The 22,942-nt window shown below is 38.0% G+C and overlaps 3 protein-coding genes across 3 annotated transcripts; 2 read left to right on the top strand and 1 right to left on the bottom strand.

The window, feature by feature from the left end:
- Nucleotides 1-256: 256 nt before the first annotated feature.
- LOC127495040 (gap junction delta-2 protein) lies at nucleotides 257-3,523 on the top strand. The gene is made up of 2 exons (XM_051861426.1): nucleotides 257-996; nucleotides 2,206-3,523. Exon 2 carries the CDS (start codon nucleotides 2,214-2,216, stop codon nucleotides 3,276-3,278), a length of 1,065 nt encoding a protein of 354 aa, XP_051717386.1. The 5' UTR covers nucleotides 257-996; nucleotides 2,206-2,213; the 3' UTR covers nucleotides 3,279-3,523.
- Nucleotides 3,524-5,647: 2,124 nt separating this feature from the next.
- On the bottom strand, nucleotides 5,648-7,949 carry zgc:171927 (uncharacterized protein LOC100124616 homolog). The gene is made up of 6 exons (XM_051861471.1): nucleotides 7,508-7,949; nucleotides 7,191-7,263; nucleotides 6,829-6,924; nucleotides 6,397-6,492; nucleotides 6,176-6,307; nucleotides 5,648-6,091 (listed from the first exon to the last, which is right to left on the bottom strand). Exons 1-6 carry the CDS (start codon nucleotides 7,519-7,521, stop codon nucleotides 5,870-5,872), a joined length of 633 nt encoding a protein of 210 aa, XP_051717431.1. The 5' UTR covers nucleotides 7,522-7,949; the 3' UTR covers nucleotides 5,648-5,869.
- A 9,363-nt stretch (nucleotides 7,950-17,312) lies between these two features.
- LOC127495055 (olfactory receptor 146-like) lies at nucleotides 17,313-18,251 on the top strand. Its single transcript, XM_051861466.1, has one exon. The coding sequence runs from the start codon at nucleotides 17,313-17,315 to the stop codon at nucleotides 18,249-18,251; it is 939 nt and encodes a 312-aa protein (XP_051717426.1).
- Nucleotides 18,252-22,942: the final 4,691 nt, after the last annotated feature.

The raw sequence follows: 22,942 nt of genomic DNA, 5'->3' as shown, positions 1-22,942 counted from the left end.
GTACTCCACAGGTTGTTGAGTTTAATTTAAAAATAGACTATTTATAATAAAAATGTATAAACTAGGCATATATTTATAATATATAATTAAAATAAACAAAATAATAAATAAGAAATTAAAGTTATATGTAATTTTTAATCATACAAATATAGTAAGAAACACTCAAAGTACTCAAATTTAAAATATTCTAATATGAGTAATCAAGGCAGATGCAAATTATGTTTGTGCAAGTCGATATTGTGTGATGGTTTGATAGTGAAAACATTAGGCTGTGCAAAATGTTTACAGTAAAGTTCATCCGTCTGTTTAGTTTGCTTAATTTCATATCAAATATTTCCATTCTCTAGCACAAGACGCAACTTTAAAGATAGCTGTTTTCTTACCACTGTTAAATATGCTGTATTGCATATTATGTTCTTAAAGCATATTTATATTCTCAATTAAAGTTCACAGTTTAAACTTTTCCATGATTTAAAGTTAATGTTATTTTAAAAGACTGTTGGTTTTGCTGTTTTGACCCAAAGGGTGAAATGTTATGTTGTGTGTTTATAATACATTTCAATGCGAAAAAGTTGACTTACTTTACATTTGGATCATTTTCATATTATGGCATATGAGTAACAATTTATCATGCAGAAAATAATTTCATTAGCTTTCACACATTCAGCGCAGGTATAGGACAAAATCTCTCATGAATTAGCATTGTTTCCCCATTCCAGCAGCTTCTTTTGAACAATTTGACTGTTCAGGGACATTCAGAGATGTTGCATGCCATTGTATTTTTAAATCTTTGTGACATTGTACATTGGGACTCTTTGTCTGAATACAGTACAATGAGGGTTTTGGATGGATGCCTGTGGTCAGCCCATTTCCCGCAGCTCTCACATTGAGGTCCCTTCCCAGTTGACAAACAGCCCTTTTTCAAATGTAGCAATGAAATTGTATGTTTTGCGCATTTTGTCAAATTTGTATCAAAAAAAGACAAATTAACCAAAGGTAAGTGTTTTTTTTTTTTCTTGTCTATTTTATTATTTTCATCAATGTAATGGTGATGATGTTATACAGTTTCATTAAATGAGTGAGCCATTTTATGCATATTGACCTACCAAATGAAATAATGACCGCAAAGAGATATAGATTACACAAAACATCAATCAATTTTACAACCTGAATTATGCATGATGAAGAAATGCACATAACATGTTGGGCATCACTAACTGAAGGTTTCTGAAATATTGATTTAATTTGCATAAACAGTAGATTATTTGACTCTCTTAAAGCTGCAGTCCGTAACTTTTTTTAGTTAAAAATGATCTAAAATCAACTTTTGAGCAAGTATATAACCAGCCAGTGTTCAAAACTATCTCCTTACTTTAACCCGATTCACAACAGTAAGCTTGTAATAATGTTTTCTAATTCGAGTGGTACTGGTAGGTTTCCGCCGGGAAATTCAAGCATGCAGCCGTTCGTCTTTGCGTCATTACGTCACGTCTGTTTACGTAAAGAACGAGTCCCAGCTAGTAGGCTATATGGCATGTGAGGATGCTGCTGGTAGCAGATCATTCATAGCCTTTTCTCACAGCAGCTGGAATAATTAAACATCATTTTGATGGCGGATTGTATGGTATGACAAATTGACGTTAGAGATTAGACTGTACAGAAACTGAAATCTACAGGTAACGCTAATACACACTAAATACACAGTCACGCAATGCTGATGTTGTTAACATTAACAATTTGAGAAAGTATAACAATAATAACAATTTGCACGGTTTGACGTGATCCGAGCTAAGCGATTGTTAGATGTAATTACCATTGGTAGCGTGATTTATTGTAATGCTTTTTTTCTCAGTTGGTCAGAACAAAAGTGGCAGATTTGTTACTTATTCAGATGACATTTTCCAGTGAAAATTCTTATTTTGGTCATACTTCCAAGACTACAATCTGTGATTCTGAAGTACAGTATTTACAGACGTGGTGATTGACAGCAAACATTAGATTCATCCACGCTGAGGAGCCGTGCCGATGCGCAACCCACGAAAAAATGATAATTCAGCAAATAACTGCAATTGCAGGTTTCAAACAGAGATGGCGACAAAGAGGCAAAACATACGGACTGCAGCTTTAAGAATTTGACTTAAAATATATTAGATGACAGCATAACACAATGTCTTTGCCTTTCCACGATTTCCTTGTTTTCTCCAGATTAAAAAATGGGGGACTGGTCAATTCTGGGCCGCTTTCTAACAGAGGTTCAGAATCATTCGACGGTCATCGGTAAGATCTGGCTGACGGTGCTCCTGATCTTTCGCATACTGCTGGTGACCCTGGTGGGAGACGCTGTGTACAGTGACGAGCAGTCCAAGTTCACCTGCAATACACTGCAGCCGGGCTGCAACAATGTCTGCTATGACACTTTCGCCCCCGTCTCACACTTGCGCTTTTGGGTCTTCCAGATTGTGCTGGTCTCAACGCCCTCCATCTTCTACATCATCTATGTGCTGCACAAAGTCACCAAAGATGAGAAGATGGAGACGGAGAGGGTGCAGGCAGAGGTCACGCACCCTGGGCGTCTGGAAGGGGAGGGTGTCAAACTGCCATATGGACCCCAGGGGGAAGAATGGGGTGGTCAGGATGAGGAAAGCGTGGAGCAAAGTCTACTGCAGGATGATTTCGGTGAGGTTAGCAAGGATCCAACCACACTCTCCAGTCAGGTTCTCCTTATCTATATTGTTCACGTCCTGATCCGCTCCGTCCTGGAGATCACGTTTCTTGTCGGTCAGTACTACCTGTTTGGATTTGAGGTGCCTCATTTGTTCCGCTGTGAAACATACCCTTGCCCGACACGGACTGATTGTTTTGTGTCTCGAGCCACCGAAAAGACCATCTTCCTTAATTTTATGTTTAGCATCAGCCTGGGTTGTTTCCTCTTGAACATTGTGGAGCTTCACTACCTCGGCTGGATCTACATTTTCCGCATGTTGTGTGCCGCCTGCTTCCTGTGCTTCAGGTCAGAGAGGGAGCTGTACCCTCAACGCAACCCTTTGTTGCTACGCCTCAGACACTCAATGCGGAGCAGGCTGGTCCTGCAATCGCCAACAACCACCCTGTCTCAGGAGAAGACGGGGACGACTTTGCTTTCACGCGGCCCGGCCATCTCGTTCGAGACCGACTCTACACTTGAGTGCACCTCAAAGAGAAGCCCAGAGGAGAGGGAACGCACGAGGCTGAAATTGGCCAACATGGCTAGATTTACTGGCAAAAAGTCCTGGTTATAATGTGTACTGATGGTTTTTAATTTCTCTTCTTACATAAGCTCGTTGTACACTTCAGTTGGAGGCCCGTTTCATCTCTTTTGGTGGCCATATTAACAAGTTACAGCTTTTATAATGCATGGGGTGGTGCTGCGTCCCAGAAGAAGCAATGAAAGTAGACTTTATAGGTGCATTACATGCTAAAATCAGCACTAAACAGATAGAAAGTGCTTAAAGGATTAGTTCACTTCTGAATGAAAATTTCCCGATAATTTACTCACCCCTATGTATTCCAAGATGTTCATGTCTTCAGCTGAAAAGAAATTAAGGTTTTTGAGGAACAGGATTCTAGGATTTTTCTCCATATTTCAGTGGGGTTCACTGGGTGGAAGGTCCAAATTGCAGTTTAAATGCAGCTTTGAAGTGCTCTACACAATCCCAGCCAAGGAATAAGGGTCTTATCTAGTGAAATGATTGGTCAATTTTTAAAAATGCCTATGTCACATGTGGCCTTTCCAACGTGATTACGTCATGCGTGGTGGATCGCAGAGCAGTGCTAGATGAGCATTTGTGGTTAAAAAGTATATTATTTAACTTTTTTTGTTGAAAATGGCCGATGGTTTCTCTAGATAAGACCCTTATTCCTCGTCTGGGATCGTGTAGAGCTCTTTGAAGCTGCACTGAAACTGACATTTGGACCTTCAACCTGTTGAACCCCAGTGAAGTCCACTATATGGAGAAAAATCCTGGAATGTTTTCCTCAAAAACATTAATTTCTTTTCAACTGAAGAAAGAAAGGCATGAACATCTTGGATGACATGGGGGTGAGTAAATTATCAGGAAATTTGAATTCAGAAGTGAACTAATCCTTTAACTTATTTAATTTTAAAAATAAAATGAAATGTATTTATCATCAACATAAGAGCAACATACAATGATGGAGTGATCTATTCACCCATTTGTTTAAAAAAAGACGCCTGATATCAAAAGAAATAATTAGGCCCGATGTACTGTGTTAATATGAAGACATTTTCTGCACTGATTTTTCCACAGGTTTTTTACTCATATACTCACGAATTATGCATTGCATTGTGATGTGTTTTAGGGTTGATGGAAATGTCTGTAAACTTAAGAACATAAATTTTATTAATAAATAATAAGTAACCCAGGCAGGAATCAGTGTGAAGCTCATTTGTATGAAACAGGCCTGAAACTGTTCAGTGATGAAATATGTTGTTGTGATCTTGTCAGTTGAGCAGAGCTGTTTTGTAATGTTCCGTGTTTGATTCCATTTTCAATGCTTGACCTAAAAAAGTTTTACCCTTTTAGAGCTATGATTATAAATTAAGATAAGCACCGTTCAAAAATGTTGAAATGTTATAAAAATGAATATTATATATTCAACTAAATGTCAGAATTTGATCATCAAATTATGAATGTATATCAAATCTACTTAATTGTATGAATACTTGACTGTTATTTTACTAATGAGATCCACGAAATAATGATTTATTGTTTATTTTCTTTTTGATTCTGAGACACATATGATGTAGTGTCATGCACAACTCTTGGGCCAGTGCTTTACCTGTGCATATAATATTTAGCACATGGTTGATCCGAGTGTTTATTTAGCTTTGTATGCAGTGCAAACACTTCTGTATATGTACTGCACAGTGAGAGTGCAGAACTGCTTGATTACCGTATGTAAATGAAGCTCAAAACAATCAGAAGGTTCTTGTATGCTCAGAAGAAGTTAAAAATGTAATGTATATATACATTTTTATTTTTTGAGAAATTGAAAAGTAAATATATTTTAAGCTGAACTTTCCTTAGATTTCATAGTATTGTTTTAATTTTAAAAACAGGTGATATAGTATCAGCAATTTATATGCTACCGTGCAAAAGTTTGGGGTCAGTAAGATTTAAGAAATTAATACTTTTATGCTTTCAACTGATCAAAAGAGACTTTTAGAGTAAAGACAAAAACTTATATTCTATTAATATATATATATATATATATATATATTTCAAATGAATGCTGTTCTTTAAAACTTTCTATTTATCAAATAGTACTGAAAAAAATGTATCATGGTTTCCACAAAACTATTGCAGCACAACTGTTTTCAACAATGATGATAAGAAACTTGAGCACAAAATCATATTTTAATAATTTCTGATGGATCATGTGACACTGAAGACTGGAATAATAGCTGCTTTGCCATCACAGGATATAATTACATTTTTAAAATATATTAAAGTGTAAAACAGTTATTTTAAATTGTAATAATATTTTACTATATTACTGTCTTTTGATCAAATGAATACAGCCTTGTAAGCATAAGAAGCTTCTTTCAAAAACTTTTAAAAAGTAGTGTATGCTTATAGGTTATGTCCATCACCAAAAAGATGAAAGAGCATTAAATATAGAACAATGCATGCATGATCAGAAAATGATTACCAGAAACATTTCCAAATGCATCTTCATTAGCTCATTAGGATGTGCAAACATAAAGTAAATGGCTTATTTTACATTTAAAATGAAAAAGAAAGAAAAGAGGAACAAAAACAAAAAATATGAATTTTCATATTACCCTGAATTTTAATGATATTGAGCACTAGCAACAAGAGCTGACCTCCTCAGCTACTGACTTCTCTCCGCCAGGCCATAAGGGGGCACTGTTTATTTTAGATCCCATTTTAACAGCTTCATTCTGAACGCTGTCCGTCCCGATCCTCTTCTGGATTTCTGAGGCCATTGTTAAAAATGCCTTCTCTACGTTGTTAGCGTTCTTGGCACTTGTCTCCAGGAATGGGATTTTGAGAGACTCAGCAAATTCCTGAAAAAGTACAAATGAAATGTAATGATCTGGCAATCCTGTAGAACAGACCTCACCATGAATTTGCATAAGCAGAGAGCTTACCTTTGCTGTGGTAAAGTCTACCACCTTTTTTGAGGAAAGGTCACACTTGTTACCGACTAGCAACTTGGAGACATTTTCACATGCATAGCGATCAATTTCTTCTAACCACTGCTTCACATTGTTGAAAGACTCCTGTATAAACACAGTACTTTATTATTATGTAATTCTTCGTACACAAAATGCTAAAATAATAAACATTTTGTAATATTCAAAAGTATTACCTGCTCAGTGACATCATAGACAATTATAATCCCATGAGCCCCTCGATAATAGCTGGATGTTATTGTTCGAAATCGCTCTTGCCCTGCTGTATCCCACTTCAGGACGGAGAAAAGCATGGCACATGTTTAAAAATAGCTCAATGTTGTTTGCAAAAACATTAAGAAGATGTGAATATCAATCCTCATCCAGGCATTTAGGGCCTTTTTGCTCCATTGGGACCAACCCAAGCGATTGGATAGTCATTAATTGGCAAATGATCAGTTATTGTCACTGTACAATAATAATTTGATTTGAAATGTTTTTGTTCCACAGGGGTTTGTTTAAAACAGAACTAATAACTGGATCAAACACAATAAAGCAACTCAGGCATAGCCAGGCACAAACCAACTAGTTGACTCTGAATATGAATTTTAATACATTTCTATACTCACGATCTGCAGTTTCACAGTCTTCCCCTCCATTTCAATAGTTCTGATTTTGAAATCTACTCCAATAGTGCTGATGTAGCTCTCTGTATAGGTGTCATCCTGGTGGAATAAGTGTCATCAACAGAAGTACCAACTCATTTCTAAACATAAAATGGTGGACACTTCTAAAACAGATTCTTTAAAAATGTAATTGTTTAAAAAAAAAAAAAACCCAAAAAAACAGCATATAGATTTGAAATGCCATGAAGATGAGTCAATAATGTACAGAATTTATATTTTGGTGTGAACTAAATGAATGAAGAACCTCCAAACAGAAAATGACGGGTACTGAAAACACATAAAGGGGAAAAAATGACTTAGCTTACAGCAAACCGTAGGAGTAAACATGACTTTCCCACACCAGAGTCCCCAATCAGCAGCAATTTGAACAGGTAGTCACTGTGAAAAACATCATATTATTAACAAAGTCACTGTCCTAGTGTTCATGCTCAATGTACGCTGCATTTTTATTTACTCATTATATAATACTAGCAGTAATGGCACAAACTAGAGAGCAGAATTCTTCTCTAGTCATTGTAACTAAAGAAAGTCTGCTGACCGTTAGCAATGCAGTGTATTGTAAACAAACAAACAAACAAACAAAACTAGTACCCTAATAATCTTTAGAGGCATAACTACTTACTACTCAGGATTCATCCTTAGGTTAATCGATCACAGAATGCTGACCAAAAGTGTTTTTAGCTCGTTTATCTTTGTTCAGCTGGGTTCTGTCCTTGGAAATGCAAACAGCAACAACAGTGGCAATAGTGAACCCAGATACTGCTCCATCATTTATTAAAGCCTCTTATCAGGTTACAAAGTGGCCATTACCTGTTTCTTAAAGTCGCAGCCCTAGTAACGACAACAAGTGTCAAAGGCATGGTGCTCAGAAAAACCCTATGTTGATTTCTGCCAAATTCTTAAGGCTGAACGACTTCTGAAGATATGATCTTGTGCGTGAATTATGTAACTGTACCAATAACCTAGCCAACTAGCTGTTATAGCAGTGCCAGTGTTTAAGTTAATCACAAAAAAAGTTATAAAGCTCATGAAATTTATATTATCAGTCAAGAAAAAACAGTGAACCCAAGACCATTACCAGCAACCAGACAAAAACTTGTCACCAAATTAACTTGTAATAGTAAACTACTGCCACTAGAGGCCGCTGAAGGATAAGAAAGAGTATATCCACCTCATTTCTGTTTAACATTATTGTGTCAGATACTACATTGCAAAAAAATGCATTAAAAAGGTGTATAGAATTGTATAATGCTTTATAAAAATTTTAAATAAGTATGCTGAAGATTTAGTCACAATAATACTCATCAATAGTCACATATAAATCAATAGGTATGGTTTTTATTGAGAAATAAAATGTTGAGCAAATGTAAATATAATAAATAATAAAAAATAAATAAATAAAGCAACTGACTGCAAGGCATTTCTGAGTTCTCAGCTCCAGTAGTTGTGCCAACCAATTTTTGACTTAAAATTAAAAACTTAAGTAAAATCAGTCCTCCTCTGCAAGTACATTAAGACCTTAAGTACTGTGAACATATTTCATTGGAATTATGGGAATTATGATATTTCGGATAGCATGTGAAGGCAGCATTAGACACTCTTTTTTGCTCCTCAAACCCATAAAACATTGCCCTTTATATATTTCTTGTAAAGAAAATGCTTTACTTATTCAAACAACAAGCATTGTAAACAAGCAGAGCTCTGGGTTTTTGTAAGAAAAAATATCCATATTTACAACTTCATAAACTATAATAACCAGCTTCCGACAAACATCTGTACAAAAGTCAGCTTACGGTAGAAGTGTAACCTCTGATGCGACACGTGACATATTGTCAAACTCGGAAGCGCAGAGGATAGAGCAAAACAAAACACTCATCACGAATTAGAAGTCTAAAATGAGAATTTTTAAATAGAAATGTTTAAGGATTTCAGTATTAGAGTAGAGGAGCTTGAGTTTGTTACCCAGATTTGTTTGAACCGTGAGAAGCTTCTACTCTCGCATACTCCGTCGTCCTACGTCATACGTTGCGTCACAGGTTACGCTTCTGTCGTAAGTCAACTTCAATGTTTGTCTGAAGCTGGTTATTATAGTTATGAAGTTTTAAATATGGATATTTTTCTTACAAAAACCCATCACTTCACTTCAGAAGGCCTTTATTAACCCCCTGGAGCCATGTGGATTTGTTTTATGATGAATGGATGTGCTTTTTTGGGCTTCAAAATCGTGAGCGTCATTCACTACTATTATAAAGCTTGGAAGAGCCAGGATATTTTTAATATCCTTTTATTTAGGATTAAATTTTAATATATATGATTATACAGTGCTCAGCGTAAATGAGTACACCCCCTTTGAAAAGTAACATTTTAAACAATATCTAAATGAACACAAAAACAATTTCCAAAATGTTGACAAGACTGAGTTTAATATAACATCGGTTTAACTTATAACATGAAAGTAAGGTTAATAATATAACTTAGAGAACACATTTTTCAGTTTTACTCAAATTAGGGTGATGCAAAAATGAGTACACCCCACAACAAAACCTACTACATCTAGTACTTTGTATGGCCTCCATGATTTTTAATGACAGCACCAAGTCTTCTAGGCATGGAATGAAAAAGTTGGCGACATTTTGCAACATCTATCTTTTTCCATTCTTCAAGAATGAGCTCTTTTAGAGACTGGATGCTGGATGGAGAGTGATGCTCAACTTGTCTCTTCAGAATTCCCCATAGGTGTTCGATTGGGTTCAGATCAGGAGCCACTGAATCACTTTCACCCTGTTCTTCTTCAGAAATGTGTTTAGGATCATTGTCATGTTGGAAAAGTGCACGACGACCAAGGGCACGGAGTGATGCTAGCATCTTCTCTTTCAGTATAGAGCAGTACATCTGTGAATTCATGATGCCATCAATGAAACACAGCTCCTGACACCAGCAGCACTCATGCAGCCCCACATAAGGACACTGTCACCACCATGTGTCACTGTAGGCACCATGCATTTTTCTTTGCGACGCCATAAAGTTTTGAAGCCATCAGTTCCAAAAACATTTATCTTGGTCTCATCACTCCAGAGTATAGAGTCCCAGTAGTCTTCATCTTTGTCAGCATGGGCCCTGGCAAACTCTAGGCGGGCTTTTTTGTGTCTGGGATTTAGGAGAGGTTTCTTTCGTGGACGGCACCCATGCATGCCGTTCCTCTGCAGTGTACGCCGTATTGTGTCACCCCAGTTTGGCTTTCTACTTCTTTAGATAACTGCAGTGAACTTGCATGCCGATTTTCTTCAACCCTTCTCATCAGAAGACACTCCTGTCGAGGTGTTAACTTCCGTGGACGACCTGGACGTCTCTGTGAGATGGTTGCAGTTCCATCTTTTTAAAATTTTTGTACCACATTTGCTACAGTATTCTGACTGATAAGTAAAGCCTTGCTGATCTTCTTGTAGCCTTCACCTTTCTGGTGTAAAGAAATGATTTTCTTTCTCAGGTCTTGTGACATTTCTCTTCCATGTGGTGCCATTGCTGACAGCGTGAAATGGGAAGGGGTTTTAACATCCTTTTATAGTAAGCTGTCTGCTGGACACCTGTGTAATGAAGAATTAGACTCACCTGTGCTTGAATTCTTGTTAAATTAGACATTTGTAGTCTAAAATTTAGCTTTGCTCCAGAGACTTTCAGTGGGGTTTACTCATTTTTGCATCACCCTAACTTGAGTCAAACTGAAAATTATGTTCTCTAAGTTATATTATTAACCTTACTTTCATGTTATAAGTTAAACAGATGTTTTATAAAACTTAGTCTTGTCAACATTTTGGAAATTGTTTTTGTGTTTATTGATATTGTTTAAAATGTTACTTTTCAAAGGGGGTGTACTCATTTACTCTGAGCACTGTATAAGATAAGAAATATAAATGATTTCTATTATTTGTACAGGTTTTATACTATTTTCAATGCCAAGAGTAGCGATTCATGTAATTTTACACGTAAAGCGGATAAAGCTTCTTAAGTTTCATTAAACATATTTCTAATCAGCAGATACATTTTTTAAGTTTGTTTTTAAGTTATCTGCAGTTAAATTCAAAATTATTATTATTATGTATATAAAAACATATTTTCGTTTATGATTTTAATTATTCATTTCCTTGGTTCAATGCTCTTGTAATGGCTGGGACAGACTTATACCTTTAAAAACATGCATTCAAATCTTGTCTACCCAATAAACCTGCTCCTGAGCAGGTTTGAGCTTACGGGCTTGTTGCTATAACAGAAACTCCAGGATGAGCTTCAAAGAACCTAACAATGCTGGATCATGTCAAATTGTCAACAGTACAAAGAACAGAGCCCCAATGATGGTTAACTATCGATGGTGACATAATCATCATCTAGGGGCCTGATTTCAACTAGAATCTAATCACTGATGAACATGGTTACAAAACAAATAGATGATGAACAACTCATTTAATATTATTAATTATTAGTCCTGTGATTCTACAGCATAAATCCAGCAGTGTTCCTTTATTTTAAAGTTTACTCAACTTTTTATTTTTTTTACAGTGAACGATTGAAAACATCTCCATAACAAATGAAGAAATAATGTCTAAAGCATATTCTTCTATTTTATTTTAGTTCACTTTATCTCATTTTTTTTTAAATTATATTATTTTATTTTATGCTTCTCGATTACTGGCTGTAATGCTGAACATTTAGAATTGTTTTCTTTGGAATTTGAATATTTGAATAATTTAATTCACGCAAATATTTTCAGGTCTATCAATGTTACACTGTGCTGTTGCTATTGTCATTATTAAACGTGATTATTTTCAGACTTTTGTTTTTACATTACAGTTGTTTGTCTGTAAGAAATAACATATACAGTCATGATTATGGAACAGTTACGACAGTAATCTTGCTGCTAACAGATACAGTAAGAAAAACAATGCAGACCTGAGACAAGAGGTCCAAGAGAGCCAATTAATCTGTTCCCTGGACACTAATACACTCAAGAGGCCTAGTGAAAATAATACCACAGAAAATTATGCAATGCTTTTCCTTGTAAAGCTAAAGAGATCTTTCTATCTGTACAATAAAAATCACTTGAACATTGTTTCTTTTTTCCTTTCTTTTAGGAAATTCTAGAAATAAGACTCAAAATGTTTACAGTTCCACATGGAGCACTTACAAACGCTTGTGACTTTTAACATTGTGTAGCATAGTCATTTTATTAAGTGCTTAAGATTTTTTGGCATTCCCATTAATCTCAGTTGCAGACATGGCCTGGTAAATGCCTTGAATGCTGCCACATACATAACGATCACTGAGTTTAGAAACATCTTTTGAGCCAATCATTTAACTCATACATATGATGTTATTAGTATTACTGTATTAGAACTGCAGCAGACAGAAGAAAAACATGTTTTACACTGTTTCTAAGAAGCCATAGAAAAATCAGTTACTAATGCAACATAAAAAAGCATTTTATAAAAGTACACTGCTAATTTTAAAGATACTTTTTTTGGACCCAATGTGCAGGTGTAGTTACAAACTCTACCAGCAGGGGCAATGTCCAGCAACTCTGAGCCTCTGGTTCCACTTAGGCCTCTCTAATCCTCAAGAGGCCATACTATACTCTACATTCATTTAAAGTGGCCTGAGGTTTAATTCACTTACTCAATTCAGGCCCTTGGTCTCTACAGTTCACAGTGGCTGTCCCTTGCCCAGACTTAATTAATATGATTCCTCTCTGGTCTTTAGTCCCAGTAGGGTCAGTGTTTTAATTTACATAAATCTAGAGATCTTTGGTAACTGGATTCTTTTAGACCTGTGCTTCTCAATACAGCATATTTTATACGTCTAATTAATCTGACACCGCTGCTGTGTGCACAATGCACAACAGATCAGCAACAGGGGGTTTCACATCGCATGACTTTACAATATGAAGAATTGCTGACAACTCTGTCTGGTCAGCAAACTACGTTTCACAACCAAACACACGCAAGAAATGCAAGTTCACGCATTAACCTGGAGTTCTCGACGTGAGACTGGAATTATTATTAAATATGTTAGCCCGCAAGAAGCTTGCTATCCAAACTGTCTGTGTGCTAATTTGCAGTGAAAAGGAGAAAAAGAAAAAAAAGATTATGGAGGAGGAAATGGTTGGGGAGACGCGGGTCTATAACTCCTCCCTGATCTTCCCGCTGCCCTGTATCTTGCTCTCTCATTGGCTGTCGGTCATCGCCGACATCATTTTCAGTCAGAACACATTTCACACAACAGGATTTTCTCAGAGGTGTTGGCGACGCATTGTGATTATCTCAGATCGCGTCTTTGTTAATTCACACTGTGTGATTGTCACTTGCATGAATGAGCACCGATTTGCCTCAGATTTTAGGCATTTGGTCAGCGTTTTCGCTAAATCTGTCGGCGAGAGAAATCGGGCCTAAAATCATGCAATGTGAACTCTGCATAAGTTGATCGTATAGCCACCAATGATCTATGATCAACTTAGGCTTACAATGTTTTTGGGAAACTCAGCCATGGTCTGTTATTGTCGTGATCCAGTAGCGTTCAAGCGTGATCAAGTCTCCGTTTTGGTCTGTTTACACAGAAAAGCAACCCTGGAGTTTTCAAACTAAAACGGGGTCTGCAGCATTTTCAAAAGTCTCCATTTTCGAGGGTTAGGTAAAAGTTATACGTTTCAAAACAAAAACACACTAGTGTAAACAGGGCCTTAAAAATAAGGTCCTTTATTAGCATTTATGGTTCCACGAAGAACCTTTAACATCCATGGAACTTTTGCATTGCACAAAAGGCTCTCTAAGATCGCTGTGGAAATACAAACCGGATGTCAAAAGACAACGAGCGCAGCGCTGAAAAGGGGCGGAGCTACATAAGGTCTATAGAGAAATAATGAAAGTTTTTTTGTGGAACCCAAAATGGTTTTTCTATGGCATCACTGTGAAAACCGTGTTTTGGAGCCTTTATTTTTAAGTGTGTAACGGAGGTTTAATGATGCAGATTTATAAATGAAGTGACTCACATTGAATTTGTTCATGTTACACATTCTTAGTACAACCAACAGGATGCAGAAATTTGTGAACTGAAGCCTGAGATCTCACAATAACATGTTTTAGTTCATGATAGAAATGTTTCTTGAATGCAAAAGTGCTTGGTAAATAAGTTTCAGTTGTTTATTAAGTATTTGTTATTATTCAAAAATGATTAGGAGCATTTGTCAGTATAGGCTCTGTGACACAAATCCCCAAAGTTTTATTAGCAACATTGTTGGTGTTTGGATAAAACTAATTGGTGAGTTTACTTGAAGCACAAGAGGTTTATCAAGGGTTTATGATTTGTGACAAACACAACTAGATGCCATTAATAGATTCTCCCACAGGCCTCATTAATCAGATGACTTAAGATGATGAAATGGTCTGACCAAAAGTCCCAATGGCACAATAAATATATGCCAGGGTGAGTATTTCATATTATTCAGATTTGGTTTATTATTCAGATTCAGTATCCTTAAATATAATGTACTTATCAAGTTATACATTAACAACAAACTTTTCTTTTTTGAGTATTTATATTTTTACATAAAAAATAGGGATAAATTTAGGAATTTTTGGGGGATGTGACTTGATTAGATTGTGGAGTGACTTTGTATTACATCTTACATTACAATCTTCAAATATTTGTGCAAAGTGTTACTAATTAAATAACAGTGAGTACTGATAGATATCCATGTGCATAAATATGAATTAATGGGGTAATTAAAAAATCACAGGATAATGAGTCAGGATAACTGTAATGCAAAACCAAGTAAAGCCGGGTGCACACTGTCCGATTTATAATAGTCCTTTACGATTGTTGCTTGTCAGACTGTACGAACATGATCCTCACTGTGGGATCTCAGCTGTCCTATATGTCAGACTGTATGACAGTCAAGACGTGTTAAAAACGGACGCGTGCTTGAAAACTTGTCCGAAGTTTTACATCGTCAAGCCACACACATTCGGTGACAGTGAGCTGCACTACACGGGGGACTGAAATGGTGGCTAACAAAGACATCTCTAGCGTTCATTTTGATAACTGCTTGTCTTGAAAAACGAAGACAATCTGACGTTTGTCGTAGGAGAAGTCACACTGCAGGACTGTGTGCCAAATCTTCTGACATTGCCAGAATTTCGTCGGAGGTAAAATTTGATCGCAACGGTCATTAAACGGTTGTCGGTGAACATGTCAAACTAGCGATCAAAGACTACAGATTTTTGCCTAGGATTATAGAAATCTTTTAGGATTCTCAAAATTTGTCTCAGACGACCAAATAGCGGCCAAAATCGCACAGTGTGCACGCGCCTTAAGCACAATAAAGATTATATGGAGCCTGTCTGCTGCATCTCAGGTTTAAAAAATGTGAATGAAATTTTAGTTTTCAGCCAAGAGTTTGTGGCAACAAGATCATTATGACATGAACAAAACAAGCATGCATTGATACAAGATCATAAAGATGTATGTACAATCCTGGCATACTGGCAGTTTAGTTCGAAACAGGGCACGATTTGCATTAAAAATTAGTAATGTGAAAGCTGTCATGCGGACCCACGAGTGCACCATGTTACCAAACTGGAGACTACCCGGTGGTATGAGCTGGGTTGCAATGGAAATGTAGCGTAATTCACATGAATGTAAAAAGCAACTCAAACTCACTCCGCACTTGTTCAGGAAGTAAAGTAACATGCATGTTGTTTTTCATTAATTCAACAAAATATATGTAGGGGATGACAGTGGTGATGATTTAGCTTGGATATGAGTGAGTGTAATTGTGCAGATTGAGTGCAGTCTGAGCGGCAAATAAATGGCTTGCAGTCAGCTTTCTCATACAACGCACATAGATAGATGCAAGAGTCGTTCACTCTGCTGCGCATAATAGCACCAGATTAATAGATTCCCCCCCCCACAACATATTGATTTGCGTTAGGTTTTTTATCATGCGCTGTGCATGTGATGACGTAAGATGAACGCAAATGCACAGGGTCTGTGTTTAAGTCCACTTTTTTATGCTCTTCCCTTGCTAACTTCACTCTTTCTCGTTCATTCGGAAGTATGTCATTGCTTACATTGCAATAGTTCCTACTACTACTTTAAGGCTGCGTTTAACTCCACTTTTAGACATAGGCTGCATCCGAAATCGCATACTTCCCTACTACTATATAGTAGGCGAAAAACACTATGTGACAAAATAAGTATGTCCGTATTCACTGCACTCATAAAAGATTAGGCAAAAAGTTCCTGGATGACCTGTGTACAACACTTTACAATCCCATGAGGCCACAGGAATGGTAAATGGTGGTGAAGTGACTCAGCTGATGCTGGTAGGTCATGTGATAATGATACAAATGTAGTACGTCCGGACCACACACATACTACTTCGGACGCAGACATACAGTCTGTTCAACTTTGTCAAGTGGAAGATTTTGACTGATCACTCATATGTACACTTCAGGCAGATCCATAGACCACAATGCAACATAATTGTGACGTCACAATTCACAGTGCTCGCATTTAATTTACCCAAAGGTGATAAATTGCTTAGGGTGTTCCATTTTAACCCATTGCAAGGGGCACTTGTAAATGGGACGTCCTAAGACCTTGATCACTTGGGAGTCTGCTACTAGTGTATGTCTAAAAGTGGAGTTAAATGCAGCATGGGGTTTGACAGAATCAAGTGAGTGTAAAACCAGACCGATGCTGTGGGGGGTGCCAGGAACAAACACACTCGTATTCAGACCGCAGTAAACATGCCCTGTGTGAAAAGCCCCCTTAAAGTACTACGAACAAGTGTTAAATATTGCTTTCATAGCTGACAGTATGTCCATCTTATGAGTTTAATATCACTACATTTTTCCCTTTTTGGAATCAGTAAACCCCCTTTTCTATTCAAAAAAAAAAAAACATGCTAGTCGCCAAGATGCCATGAATTCAAAACTAACTCTATTATTTTTATTTTAATGTAAGTTACTGCAACATTTCTGATGTACACAGATTTTTTTCAGTGCTGGAATTAATTAGTATATGAATGATATTGCATGTGTGTGTCAAATGTATGTAAGAATCTGTGCTATAACATTTCCAGCTTGTGACAATTATCATGCATGTTCATATCATTTGTCTTTAGGGGATATAATGTGGATGAGGTCAGTAAGATACTGTCTATATAAGACAAAAGCGTTTCAACTTGACCTTGTAGATGACATGATACTGTAGTGTCTTCTTTTTGAGAGATATTAATCAAGGGTGCATGAGGTGAGTGACACACTGACAAATGTTTTAAGGCTTATTTTTAATTTCATAAAGGATCAATTTGGGGATTTAATGAAATGAATGTCAAAGTACTAATTTACACTTATTTTCCACAGATTCCAGTCATAATGGAGAACTTATCCATCATAGTTAGTTTTGAGCTAACCCTGGATCCATTTTCCATCCCTCCAGGAGCAAAATATCCCATATTTCTTTTTGGCATCTTTATCTACATGTTCAGTGCCTTTTGTAATTTGACCCTGTTGCTTCTCATCATTATGACACAAAGTCTCCATAAGCCTATTTACTTCATTATGTTCAGTCTTCCTCTAAATGATTTTGTTGGAATCACTTCCATGCTTCCCAAGATTCTCTCTGACATTGTGCTGGAAACCAATAATACATACTATCCCCTCTGTGTGCTCCAGGGTTTTCTGCTCCACATGTATGGGGGTGGTGTTTTGTTTGTCCTGGCTGCCATGGCTTTTGATCGCTATATTGCCATCTGCATGCCTCTGCGATACAATGCTCTCATGACACCACGGTTAGTGATGGGAATTGTTGCTATTGTATGGGGCCTTGATCTTTTTTTCATTGTTTTGCTGTTTTCCTTGCAGGGCAAGTATTCCAGATGCAGATCTATCATTTTGAATGTGTTTTGTGATAATCCCTCTCTGCTTAAGCTGACATGTGACAATACCACAGTTAATAACATCATAGGCTTGTTCACTACAGCCATGATGCAGATTATTAGTGTTTGCATTCAAGTATTTTCCTATGTGAAGATTTTAATTACCTGTTTGGTCACGAGTAGGTCTGATGCCAAGAGCAAGGCCATCAACACCTGTGTTTCTCAACTGGCCATTTTTATCATATATGAGGTTGTTGGAACTTTCACCATCTTGTCACACAGGTTCAAAAACGTAAACGCAGACATGCAAAAGATTATGGGGATGCTCATTTTTCTAGTGCCTCCACTTCTGAATCCAATAGTTTATGGATTGAACAGTCATGAATTACGAAATAATCTGCTAAAACTCATACGCAGGAAAATCTCTAAAATGTAAAATATCTGTAAAATGTATTTTTGTCACTTATGCCAAGAAGTCCAATAAAACTCTTTTAAATATTAGTGTTATTAGTGCAGAATTATAAAAGTGTAGCGGGGTGCAACAACAATATGACTTTCGGCATTTTTAATCACAAGAAAATGCATTTAGCCTAAAATACATTTAATCTACTAAATACACTTCATTTTTCAGGTTGATAGTTTGACATTTGCTAATCTTATATAAACAAAATTTCATCTGGACTTCATTAAACTTTGATTTCATCCAAGAAAATATCATTAATGAAAAATGTATTACACTTTTGGGGGCCTCAGAGATTGGTGGTATAAAACATGAATTTTCACATGATTCTGATGTACACACTACGTTCTGCAAACTGTTTATTTTGATCACTTTGTGTGTGTGCGTGCGCACCATTACTATTAACTTTTTTATATTTCTGAAAAGTGCATGTGTAAATGAGCAGAGCAAAACAGAGCGTTAAAGCTTTAATATATACTGGGTTTTGTTCAGGTCAGATGAACATGTTAAATGAATGTGATGTAAAAATTCAGTGGTCAATTTAGAAAACCTTTTCTTTTTTTTCTTTCTTTTTTTTTTGTAATAAATATGTACATCATTGGTGTCTCTGGGACAGTCCAAAAGAGATTGTGGGTTAGTCATTTTTTATATCTATAACAATAGATTCATAATTACTAGGGAGCATTACTTTCAGTGGAAACTCACAACTTCACCGTGGGAAGAAAGAGTGCTGTCATGCTTTGGCCTAAATGTACAGCAAATATACTTTTTAATATAATCTCCATATACTGTAAGCACAATTGTTGATGTAATTGCCTTTTGTAACACTGATTTGAAGGCATATATTCACAGAGCTGGGTAGATTATCCAAAAACTATACTCGAGTAAAAGTACTTATAGAAATATTTACTTGAGTAAAAGTAATAATCATAATAGTTACTTGAGCTGATGACCGCTACTGAACATCTGGACACAAACAACAATCAACTAGGGCGGATCTTCTTCAGCCTGTTCTCCAAAATGTAATCAAATGTACATTTCTGCTGGGGCATGCAAATTCTAAGCAAAGGCATTCCTTTTCAAGACGAACAGGTCGCCCGCCACTGTCCAATACCCACAAATTGAGGGTTGGCGGGTGTCCATTTCATACACTGTTAACAATGGTAGCCTATCTGATGTATAAATTAAGGCATCCAAAAAAACTGGTAATGTCATACTTTGTAGTGGTATCTTGTACTAAGAGTAGAAATCTTTTTGTTTTAAAATGTATTACCTGAAATTAAATTGAATGTAGCTATAGCCTACCTGTGAAATTGTTCACTGACAACATACGCAGATGTTCAACTAGGTCTAATTGTCACGGAATCTATGAGGGAAGACTCAATCGCAGAATGAGTGTTGACAGGTTTATTGACAAGACAAGTGATTAGACAAGATATTGAGGGAGAGGTGGTGATAACAGTCCAAACAATAGGGAGGTTGGAGGCACAAAGACAGGCAGACAGAGAGAGAGGCCGCTGTGTCCAGCCCTCGATGACGGAGGGTTGGAGAGCAGTGATGGTAAGGCTGAACAAGACCGAAGGGAAACAACATGGACCAGGAAGGATCTCACAACACAAGAGGGTAGACACACTGGGCACAATCAGACACAGCATCGGTCTTGCTTCTTGGTCAAAACTGTGAGTGGCCAGGGAACCTCTGCCTGCAGGACTAGACAAGACAAGACAAGTCAAGACAAGAGACTGATAGCGGCAACCAATGCTAAGCAAAGATTAGAACTACTAAAGTAGTTAGCTGGCATTTCCTGTTACAACTCTAAATGAGAAACCACTTTAGATGATTCAGTGCCTGCAAAGAACAAGTAATTCAAACTGATTCACGAACCAATTTACACAGTTTTGCCAACTTGTTTGATGAAGTCTTTGAACAGTCTTTGTGTATGGGGCATCACTCATGCCCCAGAAAAAAAGAGACCGCGCACTTGGAACAAACTGTATTTCTTAACATGTATTGCATTAAAATAAAGTAATCAGAGGAACGTTGCCCAGTCTAATGTAGTAAAAGTCAGTTTTTTTCATTTGAAATTAGGGCTGGGACAATAAATCGATGCATCACGAATCAACAAATAATTCTGGATCTATTCTGAGATTTTACGAATGCATTGCTATTCTCTCTCAAATAGATTCTGAGCTTAGTTTTTAACAGTAGATGGCTCTACGTGCTTTATGATGAATCCTATCTGGAGCAGATAGAGAGATGACTGCTGGTGATCGAATATGGACTGGAGAGTCGGAGATGGCGGTGCCGTTCTTGATGACTCCCACAGTGAGGAAGGGATCTGCACATCCACAAGGTGTAAATCCACAAACTCCACAAAAGGACGATGATCCTTCCTCAACATCAGCATCTGGTTGAGGATATCATCCATACTGGCTCGGATATTGCGTTTTCCGAAGCAACACTTATATTACGGGTCCGCAGTATATATTTACTATGCGGAGGGAACTGAGCAGATGGGAATTTTTCTCTTTTGTTCCTATCATCATGTGCAAACTAATTATGTGTGTTTGCAAGCTATGAGTTATGTTCTTTTTTTGTTTGAGATTCTAATAGGAATATTCAGCCTGTCATTAAGACATTAAGATTTTGAGGAATTCAATGGTAAATACTCATCTGATTTTGAGAAGTTAGATGTCTTCCACATATCCAATCTTGGCAATATCATATTGACCAGCGTCAGCCCATGACATCATAACAATGTGACCCGCAAGTATATAAGGGGTGCCCAAATAACATGTCATCCACTTATTGTCTTTAGAGACTGTAAGCAGGCGGGCCCCGAGGCATGGCTAAGAGATGCAGTGTCTCGTTCCCCGTTCTCAGGGAACCATGGTTACATGCGTAACCTGAGACACATTGCTGGGGATTCGCCCTCAGAGAGGCCTGCTAAGGCCTACAATCTGAAGCAAACCCATGCTTCTCTACCAGAAAACCCATTACTGCTGGCGACTAGCCTCCAGGGCAGCCTGTTAAGGCCAGCTGCCTGGTAGCCAGTTCTAAGTGGCTAAATACAGCACCCACACTGCTAAGGCCATCCAACTGATAGCAAGCCATTGCTAGCTGCCAAAAACCCACATACTGGGGATTCGCCCACAGGGAGGCCTGCTAAGGCCAACAACCCGAGCAAATCTCCTGGCTACCACGTTCCAGCAAGACGGGGCTAAAAACTACCCACACTATATGGGGACTCGCTCACAAAGAGGCCTGCTAAGGCCTACTTATCCAATAGCAAGTCATTGCTAGCTGCTTAGAGCCCCAAAATCATTGGGGGTTTGCCCACAGGGAGGCCAACCATGGCCTGCTACCTGACAGCAAATCTCTGCTAGCTGTCACATACCCAAAGTGCTGGGGACTCGCTCACAGGAAAGCCTGCTAAGGCCAAGTACCCAGAGCGTGTCTTGTTACTACAACATCCGCAATGATGGGGGCTCAACACAGAGAGGCCTGTTAAGGCCTACCATCTGATAAAAATAAATAAGCTACCAGGAAACCATTTACTGGGGGCTGCTAACAGGGAGGCCTGCTAAGGCCAACTACCTGACAAAGCATGTGCTGGCTGCTAAGAGCCCAACATGGTGGGGACTCACTCTGAAGGGAGGCCTGCTAAGGCCTACTACTACTTTACAGCAAGTTTAGTAGCAGAAATAGACTGTTTAAACAATGCCTAGGCATGGGACCTATCACATCGTCGACGAGCAGTGTACTCAATAAAAACACTTTTTACCCTTTAAGCAAGGGGAGTACAAACATACGGCAGATGCCCTGGATGAGGCCCGTTCGGGCCAGCTACTCCAGACGAACACAGGTGTCAGCTTGTGACAATGCTAAGGCTACAAGGGAGCATACTAAATGACCAGCCCGAAGTGAAGGTCAAATTACTGCTAGACCTGAGCCACAATGGTGAAGGGCAGAAAAACAAAAAACAAAGCTATAAGCGAATGACTCAAATAAACCTTGTATTTGACAAGTGAGTACAGTTCGCATGACCCTGAGAATGCTACAGGGTACAGGCATACCATAATGACTCCAAAGCGACAGAAACAGTATCTGCGCTCAGCCCTAGGGGAATGGGGGCCTGTTTCCTAGAAACGGCTTCAGCGAGCTTAGGGGAGTCAAGCTAGGGCCTAACAGTAACTAGCTTCTGAAATGCAGGGCCACAGCAAAGAGCATTTTTACTATTCGCAAAGATAAAGGGTTTAAACCGTCTATTCTGCCTCTACACCAGCCTGCATTAAAACCCAATGCAGGAGGGGGCGGGCCTTGGCTGAATGACTCTCAATTGAGAGGAGGCCAGCACTAGGGATGCAAAAACAAAAGGGGACCTACACTCACTGAAGAGGGGCCAAAGGCAGAAATGCATAGCAGACTGCCTAAATCCCTAGCCTAGGCCAGCTATCAAGGCGGCCCCGGTGAGGGCCAGCCCATAAAGCATAGATCTACCTGGCGCTCCTCGGAGCAGCGGCCTCTACAGAACAACTCTCAGCAGAGAGGAGGCATAATCACTCCAACTGACACTGCTAAGGTGGCTAAAAAATACCATGAAAGCATTAGCTATCCTAAATTAATTTTAGGATGAGTGACACTAACCAGGTAACAATGTCAGACGG

The sequence above is a fragment of the Ctenopharyngodon idella genome, chromosome 15 (genome assembly GCF_019924925.1).
Source record: "Ctenopharyngodon idella isolate HZGC_01 chromosome 15, HZGC01, whole genome shotgun sequence".
NCBI lineage: Eukaryota > Metazoa > Chordata > Actinopteri > Cypriniformes > Xenocyprididae > Ctenopharyngodon > Ctenopharyngodon idella.
Note: the sequence above shows the minus strand (reverse complement) of the source record. Positions and strands in the feature narration are given on the sequence as shown.

Excerpts from the sequence above, each read along its gene's own strand:
- zgc:171927 (XM_051861471.1), bottom strand. Across the intron at positions 6,925-7,190 it reads GTTTACTCCTACGGTTTGCT|GATGACACCTATACAGAGAG; the intron begins GTAAGCTAAGTC and ends TTATTCCACCAG. Across the intron at positions 6,092-6,175 it reads TAGACTTTACCACAGCAAAG|GAATTTGCTGAGTCTCTCAA; the intron begins GTAAGCTCTCTG and ends GTACTTTTTCAG.
- LOC127495055 (XM_051861466.1), top strand. The coding sequence starts at position 17,313 with ATGGAGAACTTATCCATCATAGTTAGTTTTGAGCTAACCCTGGATCCA.
- LOC127495040 (XM_051861426.1), top strand. The coding sequence starts at position 2,214 with ATGGGGGACTGGTCAATTCTGGGCCGCTTTCTAACAGAGGTTCAGAAT.